This window comes from Necator americanus, chromosome II (assembly GCF_031761385.1).
Source record: "Necator americanus strain Aroian chromosome II, whole genome shotgun sequence".
Classification (NCBI taxonomy): domain Eukaryota; kingdom Metazoa; phylum Nematoda; class Chromadorea; order Rhabditida; family Ancylostomatidae; genus Necator; species Necator americanus.
Window position 1 is genome coordinate 27,394,874 of NC_087372.1, and position 20,039 is coordinate 27,414,912.

The window sequence follows — 20,039 nt, forward strand, 5'->3', positions numbered from 1 at the left end:
ACGTGAAATACAGACTTTGTAGCGACCGTCCGCAGTCCGTGACATCAATAATCAGTTTTTTCGATGAAATTTGAAAATTTCTCTAGGCACAAGAGTAAATGTATTTGGATACTTCTGCAGACGAATTTTCCACAAACTTTTTCCTGTGAATATTCACTTGCAAGTGCTACTGTCTCCACTGCCTTTTATTGCTTTTATTTTTTGTTTTGTCCTAATTTATTAGTGTATACCCATTTTAAGAGAGAATTTATAAGAAAGAGAAGTTCCTCTATTTTAGTTATAGTTAAGTACAAAGCGATGCTTTATATCTAAAAGAACTCTGGAATCTTGGAAAAGTTGCAAAAATGTCCTGGATAACAAGCATCAAAGCCGATATCATTTTCTGCGATAACGCATACCGTTCTCTGTTTGTCATCGAATGAATCACCGTCAAAATGCATTAGCATCAGGAAATTTTCATTAGAATTTCTCTGGAAATCTATGATATAAAAGCCCGGCTCATCAGTATCGACCATCATTTCCAATTAGCAGTGCTCTTCTGTATCTGGTTTTCGCTGTGATTCTTTCGAGTTTTTGTTTTGTTCGGAGTTTTTCCGAAGTTACGCCTTTAGGTGCTGCAGTAAATGATGAGGCTGTTGCTGGTCCTGTTGTTGATCTCAAGCGTGCAAGCTGATTGGTGGGATTCCTTCACGGATACGGTGGCTGAAGGATTTGTTAACATCGCAAAATGGGTGAAAGAAAAAGCCAGCCCCACAATCAGGTAATCGGCTTAAATTCGAGCGGATTTCGTCCGTAGCTTTAGTGATTCTTAATTATATAATTCCAGAGAAAAATTCGACAGTGCAAAAGCTACACTTCAAGATCCTGAAACCCATAAAAGCATACGCGAATGGATTTCTGAGGTGAAAATATTTCTGTTTTCTAGTGAGCGGCTGATCTGAACAGGTATTGTTCGGAAGAACCAATGCGGTCTAACACTGATGAAGGGAAATTTTTTTCGTGGAAATTTTCGCATCCCATTTGTAGGCCACAGCATTTCCGCCGTGCTATTTTTCTTTCTAAAACCTTTCAAATGAGCAACGTGGCTCAGAATTTCTGGGAAAAAAAGCGGTAGAATGGGTTATTCGCAAAAAATTTTTTTGTGATGGAATTATGGAAATTCCTTCATGACTCAGTTGACAAATATCTTAAAATGGTATTTCTTCAATTTTTAGCTCTCTTGAAGGTGAATTCCAATCATTTCCAAAAAAAAAAACCAGAATAAGACAAAGGATTAACTTTCTTTTCCTAAAATAATTTGACCAAATTTTGAAGAGAAGAGAGTCGCCGTTGGTGGGCAAGTATAGAGCCTGAAGTTTCTTCTGTCTTCAATTATAGACACATTTCATGAAGCATATACTTGTTGAGAGAATTATAGAAAATTTATCGAATTTAATCTAATGGTTTCGTTCTGAAACTAATTCTAATCCAGCGAAAAACTCTTTCGATTGGATCTCCGTAGGTTTGAATTCAGATCTTGAAAAGTATTGCACATTTCTTTCTGCCAAAAAAAAAACATAGAATGTGTAGTTCTGTCCATAAATGAATAAAAACAGAATATTGCAAAGACGCTGCAAAAAAAACTTTTAGACGAGAAGCAAAAGTTGATATCATTTTTTCTGTATTCTAAGACATTTCTGAGACATACTACTCAGTGCTTGTTTTTTTCTTCTCGTTGTCAGAAATTATTTGAACCGAAAATTCCACCCATATCCAGTACATAAAGCACAGTTCATTGACACCATCTATCACACATGTGCGCTCCAATTTCGACCATCAGTCCAGGATGAAAGATAACACATATATTTGAGTTAGAAAAATAAAGAGTACAGGTTTTCTTTACACTATAGGTTTTCAACGAAATTCAACTGAATCATACATTTATGATTAATATGATCATACACTTCGCAGACAGGAAAGAAGTTCCTACTGATCGAGTACGCCTTCCAGCTGTTACGCTCTTGTTGCGCTACTCTATAATCTTTGTTCAGTTCGTGAGTAACTCAACATTAAAATGGAATAAAAAAATAACTAATATGATATAATAAATGATAAATCTAAAAATCACAATAAGAAGCTAGCTGATTAATAAGTAATGCAGTTTGGGATTTCTGAGCACTTCAGCTTGTGTGTTAGTACAGATGAGCTTCTTCTTTTTCTTTTCTTTTACCTCCTTCTAGCTTATATCAGCACCCGGTGTTTCTAGATTATATAGTTTGGTACACTCATAACAACTGATCATTATTATGTTTTGTAGATCACCTGTCCGCTACTAGTTGTGTAAAAGTTTTCATAAATTGTTGTGCGACTACACAGGACATTTTGTACTTGGAAATTAGATGTATGCAAATTATAGTTTTTCTATTCTTAGTACAGTGTATATACTTGTAAGCGCATAAATAGGAAGATATTGAAGAGTTAATTCCGATGCGAGTAAAAGCAGATAAAGTCTCATTAAAAAATTATTTTCATTTTCAGAAAGCTGAGAAAGCGTCGGAGTTCGCGAACCAAGAAATTATTCCTGAACTGCAAAAAATCTACAAGGCAGCTACGGCAGACGACGGCAAGTCCACAACTCCGCGATCCGTCGAACTTCCGGACGATTAACTCATTTCTTACTAGTCGAACATCATTTTGGCTGTGCCTTGCTAGAGTTGGTCCGTTCCACGGTCTCTGCGATATCAAATGTATTTATTAGTGTCAAAATTTGTGTATATTTCCATAGCTTCGTCGATTCTTTTCACTACCGCCTACTTCAGCCAGAGCCTTTTCTGTGACCGTTCTCCTACAAACTCAGAGCGTAACTGTAACTTTTTCCGCGAAGCTGCTCGTATCCGTCTAAGAGCTGTTTCTTCTTCTGAAGTAGGAGAACTGTCACAAAAGAGGACGAAGGCCCTGTGAGCGAACGGGTTCGTCATTAAACGAATCTTTGGACGGCTTGTCGCCGATAAATCTTCTTAAATAAATGTTACTATATTTGTGATGAGCAGAGAATAAATTATTTTGTCACGCATCACGCTGGAAATAAATCACTCTCTAAAAACGGAGCGCTGGACACGAAACTTGTTTTTTTAATGCCCGGTTCGGACGAGATCGGTTAAAATAAGAACAGGGAGGTAAAACGAATAAATTCGAAGACTTTCTGATAAAACCAACCTCTTGGTCTGGCTTTTTTTGGTCTTTTTGGGGTTTTTTGTCTTTTTTTTTCGTTTTTGCAGGTTTAAGGATTGAGGGTCTTCAAGAAAAAAAAACAACTTCTTTCTATATCACGGATGTATCGTTAAACATTATGACAACAACATGACGTTATTTCTTTTTTCAACAGTCATCAGTCGCGAAAAAAATGTTTAAAGCATAAGTGAAGTGTTCCCCCTTTGTTCAGACGTGCACGTCGTCGACATGCTACCTTCGAATTTGCTCATATTCGAAATTTCGACTTCGAGGATTTACACTTCTGCTCGGGAACGATTCACTGGAGAATCACGTAGATAAAGAAAACGTGAATTGATTTTCTGACCCAACAAAAACGATACGGAAAAACTACCGCAGAGAAGGTTCGATCCTTGTACGGCAAAGATTCGTTTCTTCTAGATTCATTTGAAAATCGAGAGCTTTTCGTCGGTTCTGATTCCAATTCCATTCCAGTTATTTGGATGTTTTCTTTTATTTACTGGAAAAAAATGAAGTAAAGTGGAAAAACAAATTTATATGTTTCAAGAAGTAAAGAAATCTGCAGGATTCCCCACGGTTTTCCCATTTCTCGAGAATTTTTAGTAGTCTCGTATGTGTCTATCCTGTGTATGAGTCTCACTTCTACCAAACTCCACATTTTTGAAGAAATTTCTCTGCCAGTGTTTTTGGTTTTCTTACTGCCTACTAATTAATAGCAATAATTTCCACCAAGTCATCCTACTGAGAAGATGTCGGGAATAATTCTACAAATTCATCTGTTTTCGGATGCAGATTTAAAATGCACACTAGTCACTACATGAACAGATAAGGAAATGGAAGTGTCTGTGGAAGCTTCTCGTTCAGATTTGCTAACGTTCTTTCCAGAAGAATGAATTCGCAACTATCCATTAATGCGATCATTTGGCCTCGCAGCGGCTACGTTGCTGCACCCCCTTGCTGATCACAGTGTTTGATCTTCCTACTGATCCGAGAGACAACATGGAGCCATCGTCCATACAGAAACCCCTTCCATACAGGCGGAAGCACCAATACGTAGTCTATACGCATGGTCCATATCAGGCTGTACCACTTTCTCCGCGGCTACCTATCACCATGCATCACCACATATCATTAGGACGCGATCGTACGCGCATAATATAGTAGATGAAAAATGATCGCACGCGTGTGCGACGGCAACGGCACCGGGTTTTGGGTTAGCAGCGATGGCTAAGCCTCCAAACAATAAAAGAGAATTGTGCGTAGGAAGAAGATACTTAAATGAAGAAGATGACCACTTCCTAAAGGACTCGAAGGCGATTATGAGATGACAATATGGCGTCATGACTATATTCCATTTATTTGTTTATTTATTTGTTTATTCGTAGGTTTCATGGAACACTAAATTTGCCATAATTCTCCCTTTTTAGTTCTTTCCTTAATTCCTTACTTCCATGTGCCAAAGGAAAAGTTTTAGCGGTGTAGCTATCAACAAATTCATTGTAAGTTCTGTTGAAGATCTGAACACTGCGGGAGACGAGTATGACTAATCGTAAGTCATGATATGTTGGAATACACGGGATGGATATGTTGGAAGAACATTTTATTTTGAATCGCATAGACTCAGTGCGAGCTATAGTTTTGAAGATCGAGCAGAATGGGCTCGGATGCGGTCAAGGACGACACGCTACGACAAACATGTGGGTAGCCGCGTTTGGCCGTAACATTTAAAGGCATCACCCCACGAATCTGAGGTGGTACGGATTTCAGGTGGAGTATTCGTATACGGGATCGTAGATTATTGAGAGAAGGGCGATTCCGTCCATTTCTTCCTAATTGCCGTCAAAAACGGCCCGGAAGATACGACTTCGAGCGTTCCGGCCCACTATTTTCTGCAACGAGTTCGATTGGAGCGCGCCAGCCCTGTGTGCGCGCCGCATCTTCCGGACCGTTTTTCACGGCAATTAGGAAGAAATGGACGGAATTACCCTTCCCTCCATAATCTACTATCTCGTTTACGAATACTCCGTCTGAAATCCGTACCACCTCAGATTCGTTGGGTGATGCCTTTAAGTCACCCCGTTTACGTCAAAGTAAGTCATTTTTGCATCACAAATCCTAAATATTTAGTAAAGTGCACATATCTGATTTTCTCAACGAATTTAGATGCGAAATCCGAACGAATTTAGATTTTTCTTATCTGATTTTGTAGACGAATTTAAATGCGAAGCATTGCACAAGGAACTGGGTGGGCTTTGGTGTATCGTTTTTGTTGAAACGTGAGTTCCTGTTGCAGCAGGCGCACGCTTCTATCGATGTTTTTCTCTTAATGGCTAACTTTTGTACACTGCAGTGAAATAGCCATAAATGGGTTATGAGCTCATTTGAAGCAGAGTTCGATTTGCAACGTGAAGTGAAGATGAGATTAGCTCGGACAACAATCGGAGAACACGTTCACGTCTACTGGAACTAACTATGGTTTAAGAATGTTTCTTATATAGAGGTTTCTGGATGAAACTGCAGGTGTTTTCGCAGGGAATATCGTCGAAATCTCTGGAAGGAGTCTGTTTGTTGATTCCGATATTTATTGGAAAGTTCTCTACATTGATTGATTTGTACTTTGCTGAGCCTTTCAATCAAATCAAAATCAATCTGCTAGAATCTAGACTAATTCTTTTATTGTTAGATGACTGTTTCTGTGCTAAAATTTATTTTGTTTATCACGAACGAGCTAAAGACTGGAGTTTGCGGTTCGATCTTCCGATGACAAGGTGAAACACTCTGAAGATTGGTGGAAATTCCTTGTCATTCCTATGAGGCACGTTTTTATATGAATTCGTTTTGGAGATGAATAATGGATGTAGCAGAGGGTTTAGTAACTGAATCAAGAAATCCCTCACTGGACCTTGCACGACCTCAAGTGCTATAATTTCACACAAAGATTTGTGCTAAGCTGAGCATGTAGTATCTGCACAAAGGTTGTTGAAATCTAAGGAATAATTCAGAGGTATTACCGTAAAAGTTGGGAACAGAGAGGATATCAAATATGCATGTAAACATAATTTCGCTAAATCGGTGAAATTGGCGAAATTGATTTGCTTGAATACCCATCAGTGAGAAGAAAAAAAGGCGATAGGGATGACATGCGCTTATAAAGGGAACAAGGAAGAAAACTCCATCTACAAGGACAGTAGGACCAGCCACTTTTTGAATTGTAGCGGATTCTGAAAAGTTGGTTTGCACTTCTGAAATACTATACACACTTAAATGTAATAAAATTGCCGAAATCAAATAGGTTCAACTGTGTGATGGGTGATACGTGTAACGCTTTTCACCTCTCCCTTTTCGTTCGACGCCAACCCCCTTCGTCTCAATCGAATTTTCATTGCGGCCGTACGGTAACTTATAACTTCACCGCCAATTGCTCCGGCAGATATGTTGTGTTCGCTCTTCAAAACATGCCAAGTTGGTGTCTGTCGGCACCATGCGCTTCAATTCCGTAAGGATTACACGGCTCCTCAGATTGGTTATGACGCAACCCCTGGACGTAGTGACTTCGGTGTGTTCCTATTTGGAATCTTTCGTGATCAGGCGGCGCTCGTTCATTTCCATACACATTGCTTTTCTTCGGTGATTGTTGGCTGAGCGACCTGTTTTGAGTAATTGTCATAGGCGTTCAGGAGTTTCGCTGCACTTTCTCACATCACTGGCGACATCGAGAGTGCTGCGACTTTCTTTCTGTAGGTAATTTTTTAAAATTTTGTATCCTAAAAAGAGCTTCAAGAATAAGCCACGCGCAATGAACACTTGCTAAAAACAAAGTTGGTGCAACGGTGGTTAGAGGGGCCAGTCCAACTCTTCAATTTATTCACTTTTCGAGTTGTTTGGGTTATTTCACATGCTGAGAATGGGATGTTTGTGAAATTTTTGATTCTCTTACGTGAAAAATGGTCAGTCTGCGACATTAAGTTTGATTAGGAACAATATGAAGTTCATACTGTGAACATCCGCCAACGGATCCATTCCCGATTTGTTCGTCATAGTCTGGTCTGTGACCGTAGAGCCCGTATCTGAAGCTGTAATACCAGCGTGTACAACTCTGAGTGTTACCTGCTCGCGGTGGCCCTGCTTACAGTAAATGCAATCAGGCATTTGAATATACGCCCTATGCGCGTACGTGGCTGTATGAATTGTATAGTTATACGCTGCGAAGTTACCCGAACGCTGCCAAAATTTGTCCACTACATTGCCACAGCCCAGCCCAGTTAGCTCAAATATCTAGAGGAAGCGCGGAATCCATGATAAAACTCTCAGTGTCGTTGCGCTGATCTGACGGATATAGTCGAGCTGAGACGCGCGGTTCATTGCTTGTCTACAGGCCGTTCACTCGGGATGGACGTCAAATACTTATTGAAGAGTATGAAACAGTGACGAATGAATGGATTTTGTGCGAGCTGTTGCTGCAGATCGAGAAGAGGCGCACAGCTGTGTTCGAGGACGGCACACCTCGGCGAAGATGTGGGCAACCGCGCAAGGCAACAATACCAGGCCACAGTTTATGTCAAGTAAATCAAACCGCTTCACATTTATTTGATACACCGGATAATTTTTCTGGTTCGCAGAATGTCAGATATTAGTTTGCGGAGTCGGTTAAGCGGTAATATGGGATCGTTTATTTATGTAATTGTTCTCCGAAAGAAATACACTGGTAGTTTGCCGGTCTTGAAATACTGCCGTTAGAAAAGCTCGCAAGAAAGCAGTTTTGCCGTCATGTCGGTTCTTTGCGTAATGTGAGCTTCGGCTGTGAGGAAACAGGTACAAGGAACAAAAGAAGACTTCGTGTTTACCTCAGTAGCTCAGCAGTCGGAAAATCGTCACGTTTTAAAAGAATGGCACCACTTGGTCCTATCAATATTCTACCGTTGTCAAATGGATGTATCGAGGGATTTAAACCAGCTAATAGAAATAAATGGAAATCTCAGGAATAGAAATCTTATGAGGTGTACCATCCAACATGGAAGAAAAATGCTGGCAAGTGTTCTGTGGGCCATAAAAAACCAGTCCAAATTTAATCAAACGATTGTATACTAAGAGACGAGTGTGACAAGCCCCTCTTCCAAATTCCACGTTTCCTGACAAATCCCAGTGTAAGTGAGCGCAGTAGAAGTGCGCAATGAGAAGTCAGGTAATTGTACTACGAATTAAAATTTAAGCAGAATGTGTTTGAGAAGTGAGATCGACACGTCAGCCACAATGAAGAAAAATGTTGGTCACTGTCCCTTGGCTGATATATTTTATCGACAAACTGCAAAAGTTTTGTCAAGGTTCAAAGAGGGTCAAACTTTCACACTCTACGGTGAAGCGATAATCTTACCCAAGCCCTACAAATTGTTAACATATGTAAGGTATGATTGGAGTCTTCTTCCGCTGTGTCTGGTTGGATACGTCCTTACAGATGATCATAACCCAAGAGGCTAACCGGACTACTCTATTTTGGCGTATCATTGATCTGGTGCCTACTCCAGGTGTGTTTAAAGGTGGATACCCTCCGGCTCACTGCCCCTCTAAAGTTCGATGTAGAGGAAGGATGTTCGAGTAGTACTCACCGGGCTTTCCTGGCCATCATGAAGAAACATCACTCTAAGAACACTCCTAACAGCATTTAAATTGAGTCTGTAGGTAATCCTACCTTGTCGGCAAACCAAACACTCACAGAAGGACACTTCTGAATAGCTGTCGAGGTAGAGGAAAGTGAGGATTCGTCCTACCTGACTGGATAAGAAGCATCACTCTAAGAACACACGAATCGAGCGAGCGAGTAAGGTCAAGACGAAAGTTAGTATCAAAAGTAAGCAAACAGAAGCGGGAAAAACCTGGACACTGTTTGAGGAGCTTTCTGATGACTGAGAGAAGATGTCGGTTGAAGCAAAAAGGTTAGCTATGAGAGAAATCATCCGAGCACAGAAGGAGAAGAGACCATAGAGGAACCGATACATTATTCTGAACATGTACGCATCACTACTCCTCAAAACTTACAACTCATCGATAGAGTTCAGCTCCTTGCGAAATGCTGATGGGGATTTGCAGATGGTCATATCCTTAAAAATTGAAATCCTTCTCATGATACTAAGGAGAAACGTACTTTGAAAGAGGTTTTAGAGGCATTTAATGTCAGAGACTACGAAATCGCAAGTTAGCCCCCCTGTATGTTCTCCGCAAGGCCACGAGACTCTCATATCTCATAAGTTGTTTCCGTTAGGGAATTCTTCTCTCTCTCTCTCTCTTAGATTCTCTTAGATTCATTAAAGGATAAGGACAAAGTTTCTGGCGTCAATCAATCCGCTTGGGATGCGCACCACGTTCACTTCAATTCAGAATCGTTTGAGGTTTACGAACGTGTATCTGGCCCATACAATGACTTGCGGTTGCTAGCCGGTGTGTCAAGTCAGTGTTTTCACTTTCCCAGACAATTCTGGTACCAATTTTTCGACCCTGGAGCGATGAAAGGCTTGGTGAGCACTAGGGCGGATTCGAACCTCCGATCGATCGTGTAGGAAGCCGAACCTCTAACCGCTACACTACACCCGCCCCTCTAGACTCATTAAATTTAATAAATAACGATATTAGTCGGATCAAAACGATGTGAAGTTTGGTGCTGTTGCGCAAGCGGTTACGCGCGAAGCGCTGTGCAGCGTAGCGGTTAGATCAGGAGGCCTTCGCTAGCACTACTCATTCTCCTCGTTCCTCCACGATCTCAGCTGCCATCTCCACCGCGACGCTTCGAGCGCGCAGCTCGTGCAACTGCACCGAGCATCAAGTCACCGTGACCCGACTATCTCACCTCTAATGAGATATTGCTTTCAAGTGAAATTGCAGTCAGGAAAATCATTGGTTCCCCTCTGCTGCGCAGCGTTTTAAAACTTCCACGATATTTGATGTTGTTTGGGGAATTTTTCATGTGCTCGAAGTAAACAATGTGAACAATTTAGAGATCGCGAGTGTAAGCGTATGCGGAGGAGTGCACCTGCAATACTGTTTACATATATCAGTCGTGCCTTCAACTTTCGCATGTGTACTTATAGAAAGTTTCGAGTATCACTTTTTCCCGTAACCTCTCTGCAAAGAGCCCTCTCTTCAAGTGATGAATCAAGATAGAGTAGTATCGAAGCAAAGTTCTGGTATTGCCAGCTGCGCTTAGATACGGTCCCAGGTAATGAAGGAGGACAGAAAAAAAGGAGTTTGCTACAACTAGGAGCGAAGACAATGATGTACACGTCACGTTCATTACATTCGGGGTACGGTAACGGTTGTAGAGAAAAGTTATCCAGAAACTTGGCTGAGGACACTTACAAATGTGCACTATGATCATTCATTCATTCACTCCTCGTACTGGATTAGCGTTACCGCGGTCATCGCACGTGTTGTCGCACGACTTTCGGGATATAATTGGATGAGACAAAGTAGCTGAGTGTCCGGTGCCGATCAGTACTGACGATGTGGAACCACAGACCTCTATTCGTAATGCGAAAATATCTGAATAATCAAAATTTCAACTGAAAACGATGGAGAGCTTAACAGCTCAACTTGGCAAGATCCTTTTTTTCAATATGTTTGGATGTTTAAAAAACTGGGTGAAACAACCAGCAATGAAACTTTTTTTTTCTGAAAACTTGAATAGTATTGATACGAAAAAGTTGTTGCATGTAACTCTGGGACCTCTCGTAACAACACTGGAAGTATATCGTTTATCTGTTATCTGTGGGAGCGCGACCCTATCATCCCATTTTTCGCCATCCCTCACTGGCGCATTTTGTTTTCGACTCGCATAGGTGTGTCGCACGGTGCCAATTCGAACATATCCTGTATGGGGTCATGACATCTTCGTCCACACACATCTACTTACTATTTGTTTTATATCTACGAATTCTCTACGCTATCTGCGCTCCACTCGACGATGAGGGTTCTGGCTGGACCCCGCCGAACGATACTGACTACGAGGTTGTAAGCTTCGGAGAGGAGCAAGTCGGTACGTTGAAGTGACCCACTTCGTTTTTGTTATAAAGAACACTTCGAGTTAGTGGCGCACAGAACGATGACAGCTAATTACCGTGTAACATTGCAATTATATTTTAAATTAATCTCCAACAAATTTCGCTGAGACAACCTTTCACAGCTTACCGTTTGAGGGCCACATTACACACTAAGGTGAGGTATTACTTTTAACACTGTGGTCCATCTGGAACTTTGCTGCTGATAATTCGTAAACCCGGAGTCGTCGTTGGCTCTGCGCCAAGACTCAAGAAAGAAAGATCGACTTTTCACATTTTTCTTTGATTATAAATGTTACGTTATAATCTTTAAACAATTATACTTGAAAATCACCCTGTAAACATTGCTGAAATTTCTGTTGCGCATTCGTTTCAGTCAGTTTTTTGTGTTTAAATTAGCACACTACAAGAAATACAAAGAATAACTGAAAATTGAATCCAAAATTGAAAGGGAACTGAGCATTTTCGTGTCTACCAAAGTGGCAAAAGTTTAAGATGTTGCGAAGCGTGAGAAAGCTTCAGCGAGCCTTGAACAGTTGATCGAACACCGAGTAATATTTGCACATTTGTGTGCGTCCTGAGTCGCAACAATAACAGAATCGTACTTTACCGTGAAGCTCATCCATTGTCCAACAAGTGGTTAAATTCCAGAGCTGCCTTGATGAAGTACAGTGACTAACAATACATCAACTTTATTTCTACTTTTTTTCTAAGGTAACGGGAACATTTCTTGGATATCGTCCTGCAGTTAAAAAAAATGTGACGACAAGAAATTGTGCACTGATAATTTAACGGTTCTAAGATCTCACGAATTCCGGTGCTTTTTGCGGGTTAGAAGTGCAAACTGTTTTCATACGTATTATTTTTTTTGTGCGATCAATGTCATGTAACCTGGCTGAGAAGCATATAATAAACGCTCTCGCTTTTAAGAACAATTTTAAAAATTTCAAAAAATCAGAAAATTGACCCTTGAGTTGGTCATAGTGAGAAAACTCCTGGGAATATTTGACGACTTTCTTTTCTTATGGAAATTTCAGGCCGATTGTGAATGTTTAATTGAGCAGTTTTTACTTCATAGACATGATCTTTGAAATCTTGTTATTTTTACTCAAGGACGAGACTCCTTTTTTCACATTATGTCTTGTAATGCTCTAACTAAAACAACCTATCTACTGCGGAAGGGCTGAGACTCCTTCGTAAGTGAGTACTTGTCAATCGTTAGCAACTATTACGAATTGGCTTGCTGTTGAGGTTAAACAGTTTTTTTTATAGGTTAGAATCACTTTTATTAACGAGTACTGGCGTTGCAACGAAGCGATGCGCACCGCTTTGTTAGGTTCTTTGTCCTAGTGTTGTCAAGATGAAAAGAGACGGCATTTGCTCATCTTGCATGGAAACTGACTTTTCATCCGAGAACGAAAACCTGCCTCCCAATTTCTCGACGTCGACCCAACTGCGACCCCTACGATTTTTGTTGCAGACGACTGGCCTTGGGTGAGAGTTCCGTTCATATCGCTCCACAACACCCCTCCGCTCGTCTTCCGACACGAGAAGTTTCAATTCAAATTCCCGTTGGTCATCCTCGCCGTGCTTGCTCAAACAGAATGCAGCTTGCGAGGAGTCGCGAGCTCCGCCCCAGCAGAGACAGTTCGCGGCATGTTGCCCTCACTGTACGCCGCGCTCTCCTTGAGCATCATCTATCGTATTACCATCAATTTCCCCGAACTGCCCTATTCCGAACTGCAAAATGTAGGATCTCGACAGTTTCTGCGCTCTTCACGCGACATTGCTAGTTCAGTCGACAAGTTATTAGCTAATTTACCTGGACAACACAGCACCAGCGTCTATCAGTACAGGTAGAAGCCTCTCCGTTCGCGTTCCAGCTGACTCTAAATAGCTTTTTGCTTTGTTAGGTACCACAAGGATCTTGGCACACTCGCGTACCTTGAAGTGCATTCGGATGAGCTGTCAGACCGTGTGAAGTCGCGGATCCTTAGCGCGTTGAAGCACGGTTCCATCGGTCTCCAGCGAGCAACCGCCAACGGATTCGAATTCCACGTCATCCGAGGTCTTCGCTGCACTTACCTTAGCGTGTGTGTGTGCGCGTCGTCGACGATGCTCGGATGCCTTTGAGTGCCTGAAAGCTTTGCCGTCAAGTGCGCGAGCGCTTGTATCTGTGTATTGAGGCATTTTCTCTCAACCTCTTTTACGTTACGTTAATCGATAGTGCGTTTCTGAGTAGATGATCTATTCGGCAAATCTCTCTCATAGAGTTATTTTCGTCTCGCGGCAACAAATTCGTGGAGAGTGTAGATTTTTGAGCGAGGAACTCTTTATCTATAAGGTGTTAACACTTTTTAATCCGTAAACAATCTGCTCTGCTGTTCTAAGAGTTCATTTGTCACTGCGCAAATAGAAAGTGTCCACATGTTTTCCAGAGAAAAGAAATTTGCGGCTGCTCGCCCAAAGCAGGCGATCTGACTTCCAGTCTGGAGACAAAATTCACATTCTACCGTTTACCACGTAACAACTTTCCTGCCTAATTAATAAGTAACAACGGTATCGTGAACCACTCAACTCCATTCCCTACTCGGTTCTCTGCTCAAGCTGACTATTTGAATTTTTTGGACTTTATTAAACCTCCCATTATCGCTACGTTCAGAGATCGAACGGAATCAAAGAAGGAAAAAGCAATAACGGTCTAGAACCGGCAGGGGGTTGCGACATTACATTGGCATCAGTTTCTAGCAAACCTTCTGGAAAAAAAATGCCGTTTTATGGTGCATATTTTAACATAGCATTTGCATTAATCAACATCTCTGTCGCACTTTCATAACGACTCATCTTAAACAATGCTAAAATGACTCATCTACGAGTCAAACGTTGCACAGATTCAGAGTGATGAGGACTGGAATAGATGGACTCAAAATTTTCTACGGAATTTCACTTTTCGTATTTTTCAGATGCGAACTCAAACTGCTCGGCGACCGAGTTTCAGTGCCTAGATGGTGGCTGCGTCGATGCAACACTTCGATGTGACGGTCACAAGGATTGTGGTGACGGTTCGGACGAGTCAGCCAAACACGGTACGAGTTCGGAGCCATCTAACGCCCAGATCCCCCTTTCACTTCTGTTTCCAGCCTACTGCCGAAGTTCTACGCCACTGATCTACCAGACGAACCGTGTTGTGTACGTCCCATCCGGAGGAAGCGCCCTTTTGTCCGCAGTCATAGACGAGTTGCCAAAAAATCATCAGGTGAGCTCATTTCTGTGATTTCTGGGACACGATACTTCTCCTCCTTGGTCTGACTTTCACAGTTTTCACGTGCATTCCTTGTGAGGGAACGCAGAAGCGTTTTGATTGTATCTGTCTCATTGGAGCTAACAAACTCCTTTTTCTGCAGCGCATCTGTTTCGCTAAGTGGAACAGCTTGAAATTTTCTGGATGATGACCAGACAATGATCATTCCACGGGGCACAATTTAGCTTATTGTTTTCTTCCTCCCTTGCTCATCATTAATTAGATTTTTAACAATCCATCTCTGTATCTTCTCTTCATGTATAATTTAGTCACTTTACGTATTCTAAAAATTCTCAAAATATGAAGCTGAGGCAACTTCAATTCTCCGAATCTCAAGTTCGATTCTAAGATTCTTAAATTCGAGCGGGTTAGCTGAGTGTTTTTTATGGAAATAATCGTAAAGACCTGAAATTACAAATTTCATTAAACGTAGGAGGAGATCGCTCGCTTAGTGTTCGCTTCCTGCATGACATACGGAAAATAAACAGTAGTTCTAGTTCTTTCCTGCACTAGAATTCAAAGAAAACTCTTTGGTTTTGTGAATAGCTGTGATGTCAACCATTTAATTTAGGGTTATGCTTTTGGGTAAATAATAGATTAGCAGAGGAGTGGACAACGCGGAGAAAGTGGTGCTACATTCGATATATTTTGATAACTATATACTATATACTGACGTCTTTTGTGTCAAAACGGTGCTTGTTTCTACGTTTGACCGTAATCGATTGAGTTGGTCAAGATTGAAGCATGAGAAAATTTTGTGATAGAGATCTTGCTAGTGGCTGAAACCGGGCAACAAAACACCACTGCCCCGAAAAATGAAACCGTTGAAAAAAAAAACAAGAAAACAGTAAGTTACAAATCTTCCTTCTTCATGCGTTTTTAGCTCTATTTCACTTATAGGGTGCACGTGAATTTTATTCTATGGTTTTATCCTATTTCACCATTCAGTAGAATACGTTTTTAGTTAGTGGTCCTGTCAATATTTTCCTTTATACTGGAGAATTGTTGTGCTGGAGCTGAAGAGAAATATTTTAACGATTCCTCTGTTTTGAAGTTGGAGGAGATGCTTCCAAAAATTTTTGTAGGAGGTGCGCGTATCAGAAAGGGCGATTCATTTCATCTCGTAAAGATCGATTGCAAAAGTTTAAACAATTTTTAATTAGCAAATTTTGATTTTTAGAAATACTGTTCAAATAAAAGGTGGTAGATTAGATGAGTGCTTGGAACTAAGTGCAGGATGTAGCAGTAAAAGTTTTCCAGCATTTCCAAGGTTTATTCATTACCTGTTTGCCAGCACAATATCCAGAAGTTGTAAACAAATGGAAAGATGTGCAAACTTCATCTCCAAGCATTTATGATGAACATAAATGCATGGTTGAGACTGAAGCATCACAAAAAAATGATGACTCTGTCATAGCTTGTCGGAATTTCTTTTTTTCGCTGCTGCCTCAATTCTCCAGTTCATTTTCGGAAACATTTAGGAGGAATGTTCAGTAACCGTTCAATATTATACTGGTAATAACATTGTTAGTATCATAAATGGGTATATTTTGTGCTACGGATATAACGGAGGAAGTCACTCGAAAAGCGAAAAACACGTGTTCTTCTTCAGCATAAAACCCTTTCTTTACTATCAGTCCTTAACGTTCAGAATTTCTTAAGTGAATCCACTCGTTAAGAAGACCAACAAAAGCAACATCCTGATGGCAAAAAAAAGAAAAGTTTCTACACTATCAGGATTACTATCACACTATTCATAGCATCATTTTGATGGTGTGGTTCACTCCCTCTACTAATACGCAACATAGGTGCTAATTTTTAGTGTTCACCTGCCACCTTTAAAATGTAGTGGCGTTGACAAGAATCGACCAAGCAGACGAATCTGAGCAAATAAACAGTGATCCTAGGCAACTAAAATTTCGTTAAATTTAATAGCTTTCCTTTTTTCTCCTTGTTTGCTGAAATATCCTTGAAATAATCATCAGAGTTCACTCCAAATGCGTGTAGCTGGTTCCTTTCTGTTTGGAAGCTTGGAAGCCTTAAGGAGTGATTTCGGAATCTCGTTAATTCATCATTTCATCCAGGTACTATGGTCTCGAAAAGGAAAAATCATCGGCGAAGGATCGCTCTCAAATTCCCGGGATCCCCGAGTGAACATCTATCGAGCGACGTCCGAGTACTTTCTGAGGATAGACAAAGTTACCGCTGATGATGCCGGAGAGTACACACTTACTATTAGCGGAATGGGAGTTGATGCGACATTCGAGGTACGGTCTTTGTGTATTTCTGGGTAATGTTCCACTTCAGGAAATGTTGCATACTCGAAATTCCTATATTACTTAGTGTGAAGTAATTTTCTGACGAAGAATTGTGCTGCTTTAAGCAATCTGATAGCGCTTCAAAGTCATAAACCATTTACTTCCTTCTAATAGATCTAAAGTAGTAAAAAGTTACTTCAAAAGTAAAACTTGCGTATGGGTTGCTCATGAGCTAACCTTCTTGATCATTATAGTCGGTATGACCGAACTATGCTTTGAAAATATGGTTTCTTTTCTGTAAATATGCATGCGATGTGATTTTTATTCGTTATACTCCTTAGAATTATTCTCTTTGATATGATAACGCACTTTAGAAGAAATGACAGATATGTACCTCCTATATATCAGTAAGAAACAATACACGTAATCGAAGGCTGGTTCCGAGCCACCTCAATTTAAAAGAAAAGAATTCTCTTTAATATGATGTGGAACTTCAAAGTCCAGAGCAAAGTTAGGCGAGATTTTAGCCAAAGTTTTGGAAGTTAAATTAAAGTTTTCATTAAAACACTCGCTGTTCAGAAAAAAAACTCACAATGTTCCTAGAAAACCTGGAATAGAAAGAGGAACTTGTCTTAGCGGAAAATATTGAAAAACAGATAGTAGAACATAGATGTGCATCGTCATTTTGAGACTTGGAGAACAACATGCGTCCTGTCAAGAATCTCTAGAGCTTATTTTCACCTTAAAACTGTCATAAAAGCCTAGAAGAATTCAAAACTCATTAAATTTGTCTTTTCCGAAGCCACTCGGTCAATACTGTACATTCGAATGCCCTACTATTGGACTGACTCCATTGACTGAGTGGTTCCATTGTTTAGTTACGAGTTTCTGAGGATGCCGTGAAGCCAGCAAGTGTTGGATGTCCAAAAAACGAGAGGATGTGTCGTTCCGGTCATTGCTTGCCGGTTTCTCAGTTTTGTGATCGAATCGTTCAATGCCCCGACGGTGACGATGAGCAGAATTGCACTAGTGAGTTTTATCTACCTTTCCTTTTCGTCATACGACCTCCTTCAATTTTTCGTCGATTTCCACAAACCGTTCGCTTCCCTGAGTGATCGGAGATTTATCGATGACAGAATCGCCCTCGGTTCTTGCAGAAGTTGCTATTCACTAATGGAACTGTTCTGACGCCCGCTCCGCATTGTTATGTTGCCAGGAGCGAAACTTAGTCACACTTTCTTGCACCGTACGAACCATCATAGAAATTCACATATGAAACCGTCACAAGATATCAATAAGCAAAATGTCAGTGTCAATCTGTTTTGTTTAGCCATCAAATGCTCTTCGTCCGAATTCCGATGTGAATCGACCAATTCCTGCGTTCCAGATGTAGTAAGATGTGACGGATGGAAAGATTGTCATGATGGAAGTGACGAGGCGGTAAGTGTTTTCTTTAGCGACGATTTCAGGAATCAAAGATTACAGCCAACCGCCCGCTTGCTTTCAGAACTGTACGCTGTCGAAACATTCACATTCGCATCATCACATCCATCATCATCGTAAATTTTCTCGCCTTACCGTTACATGCGAAGATGGCACCGCGCCGGAATACAGTTTGTAAGCGTTCCTTCTGTTTCTTACGATCAACTTTGTTTTTCTCGTGTGTATTCTGGATTTTATTCCGCTTATCAATGAGCAATTTTCGAGCAAACATCGGAAGAAACGACAAACCATCTATTTTCCCAAAATTGGACGGTTGTTGATGCTGAGAACGGGCGTTTATGACTGTTATAGCATAAAGATAACGCAACAACGGTTTTCCTGAGGAAAAAGAGTAAGCACCAAAAATGAGTAAAATATGAATATGACGAAGACCATAAAAACATCTATAAAAGCTTTATATAACGTTTGCGGATATTTTCTGGAATGTTGTTTTTTTTTGTACTAAATTTTCCTGAAAACTAGGCGAAGACTGGTGACGAAAAGACTCATATTAGCGTCCAACGAAATTTATGGGGGCTTTTCAGGATGTTTTGCAGAAGCGTTTTCTTTAAGTTCCCGTCTATGAGCTGCGTCGTCGGAAATCTGGGAATCTGCCCATTATGTTCTTTCTTTTGAAGTCTGTCAATAAAGTTCATGAAATATTGGGTTGATTTTACTCTAGTATCCAGATACGAGTAGGATTCGCTCGAAGAGGTCATCCCATAGTTCGCGCCGGAGTCGTCCACCCAATGTTGCGCTCTTATAGTTTGTCCTTCGATCATTTCAACAGCCGGTCACGAATGTTTGCCGTCTCGTCGCCCGGCTTGAAACTAATTGCAACGCGTCGGTGATGGAGAAATAAGCGGCGACAGAAAATGTCGAGTGTTGATTCGAATTTGTTTCAGACATGGTTCCAGTTACTGTTGGTCAGACTCGGTTTGTCCGACTGATACCAGTTGCATCCAAGGATTGTGCTGTCGTGCTGGAAGTGAGTGACATTTCTTCTGAGTTCTCATACGCTTAAGCCGCGTTCTCTTTTACGATACTATTTATGAAAGGGTACAAACAGATACATCGAATTTCAGGAGCATATTTTGAGAATTTTTCAAAATTTTAAGAGGCTTTAAACAAGATTTTTTCCAGTACCCCTGTCGCGCTACATTATGCAGCTAACGGAATTTTTGAAGTGGAATCTCACACGTCTATTAGTTAATTAATAATAATAATAATTAAAAACTGTATGGTAACACACATATAGCTTAAGAGTAATTTTACAGTAATCTAGATGGTTAGAATTCAAAGCTAGATGATTTTGAGGCGACTATTGACGTTAAGGTCCCCGGTAAGGTTTATTTTCGAGTGAAGTGAGTCTACTGACGCCTTGCGCAATATTCGAGATCGTTTGAAAAGGTTGTACCGCACCTGATTGTAGTCGCTTATTGTTTTGCAAATTTCCAGGAGCAGTAGAAAGAATGGAGAGAAGGAGTTCTTCACAATGCTTAGCTAGATTTATAGAAGTTGCAAAGATTCCGTCCTACGAGTCATCACTGACGGAATGATTTTAAAAAAAGATGTTGTAGTGGAAAGAGTTAAAAAGCTTCCTATTCGTTTTTTTCTCACCTTATCCTACAAAATGCTAGTAAATCTCTGCAGTGCGACAAAAATTTGTAAATTATTCGTGGACACATTTCCAAGAAACACCTGAATCGTTCGCTTAGTTTGAGAAGTTGGACATTTTTGACG

General features: G+C 40.7%; 2 protein-coding genes across 3 annotated transcripts; both read left to right on the forward strand.

The window, feature by feature from the left end:
* Positions 1–623: 623 nt before the first annotated feature.
* Positions 624–2,646, forward strand: RB195_019647 (uncharacterized protein; the record flags this gene model as incomplete). Its single annotated transcript, XM_013437304.2, has 3 exons — positions 624–760; positions 827–902; positions 2,518–2,646. The coding sequence occupies 3 exons, from the start codon at positions 624–626 to the stop codon at positions 2,644–2,646; spliced, it is 342 nt and encodes a 113-aa protein (XP_013292758.2).
* Positions 2,647–8,614: 5,968 nt separating this feature from the next.
* Positions 8,615–19,855, forward strand: RB195_019648 (uncharacterized protein; the record flags this gene model as incomplete). Of its 2 annotated transcripts, XM_064187588.1 has the most annotated exons (11): positions 8,615–8,732; positions 12,736–13,111; positions 13,169–13,323; positions 14,219–14,341; positions 14,396–14,511; positions 16,641–16,823; positions 17,693–17,843; positions 18,145–18,254; positions 18,322–18,431; positions 19,202–19,284; positions 19,755–19,855. In XM_064187588.1, the coding sequence occupies 11 exons, from the start codon at positions 8,615–8,617 to the stop codon at positions 19,853–19,855; spliced, it is 1,626 nt and encodes a 541-aa protein (XP_064043469.1). The 2 variants fall into 2 exon arrangements, with proteins under 2 accessions (XP_064043469.1, XP_064043470.1); XM_064187589.1 differs by lacking the exons at positions 8,615–8,732; positions 19,755–19,855 and adding an exon at positions 11,080–11,233 and having other exon boundaries at positions 19,202–19,292.
* Positions 19,856–20,039: the final 184 nt, after the last annotated feature.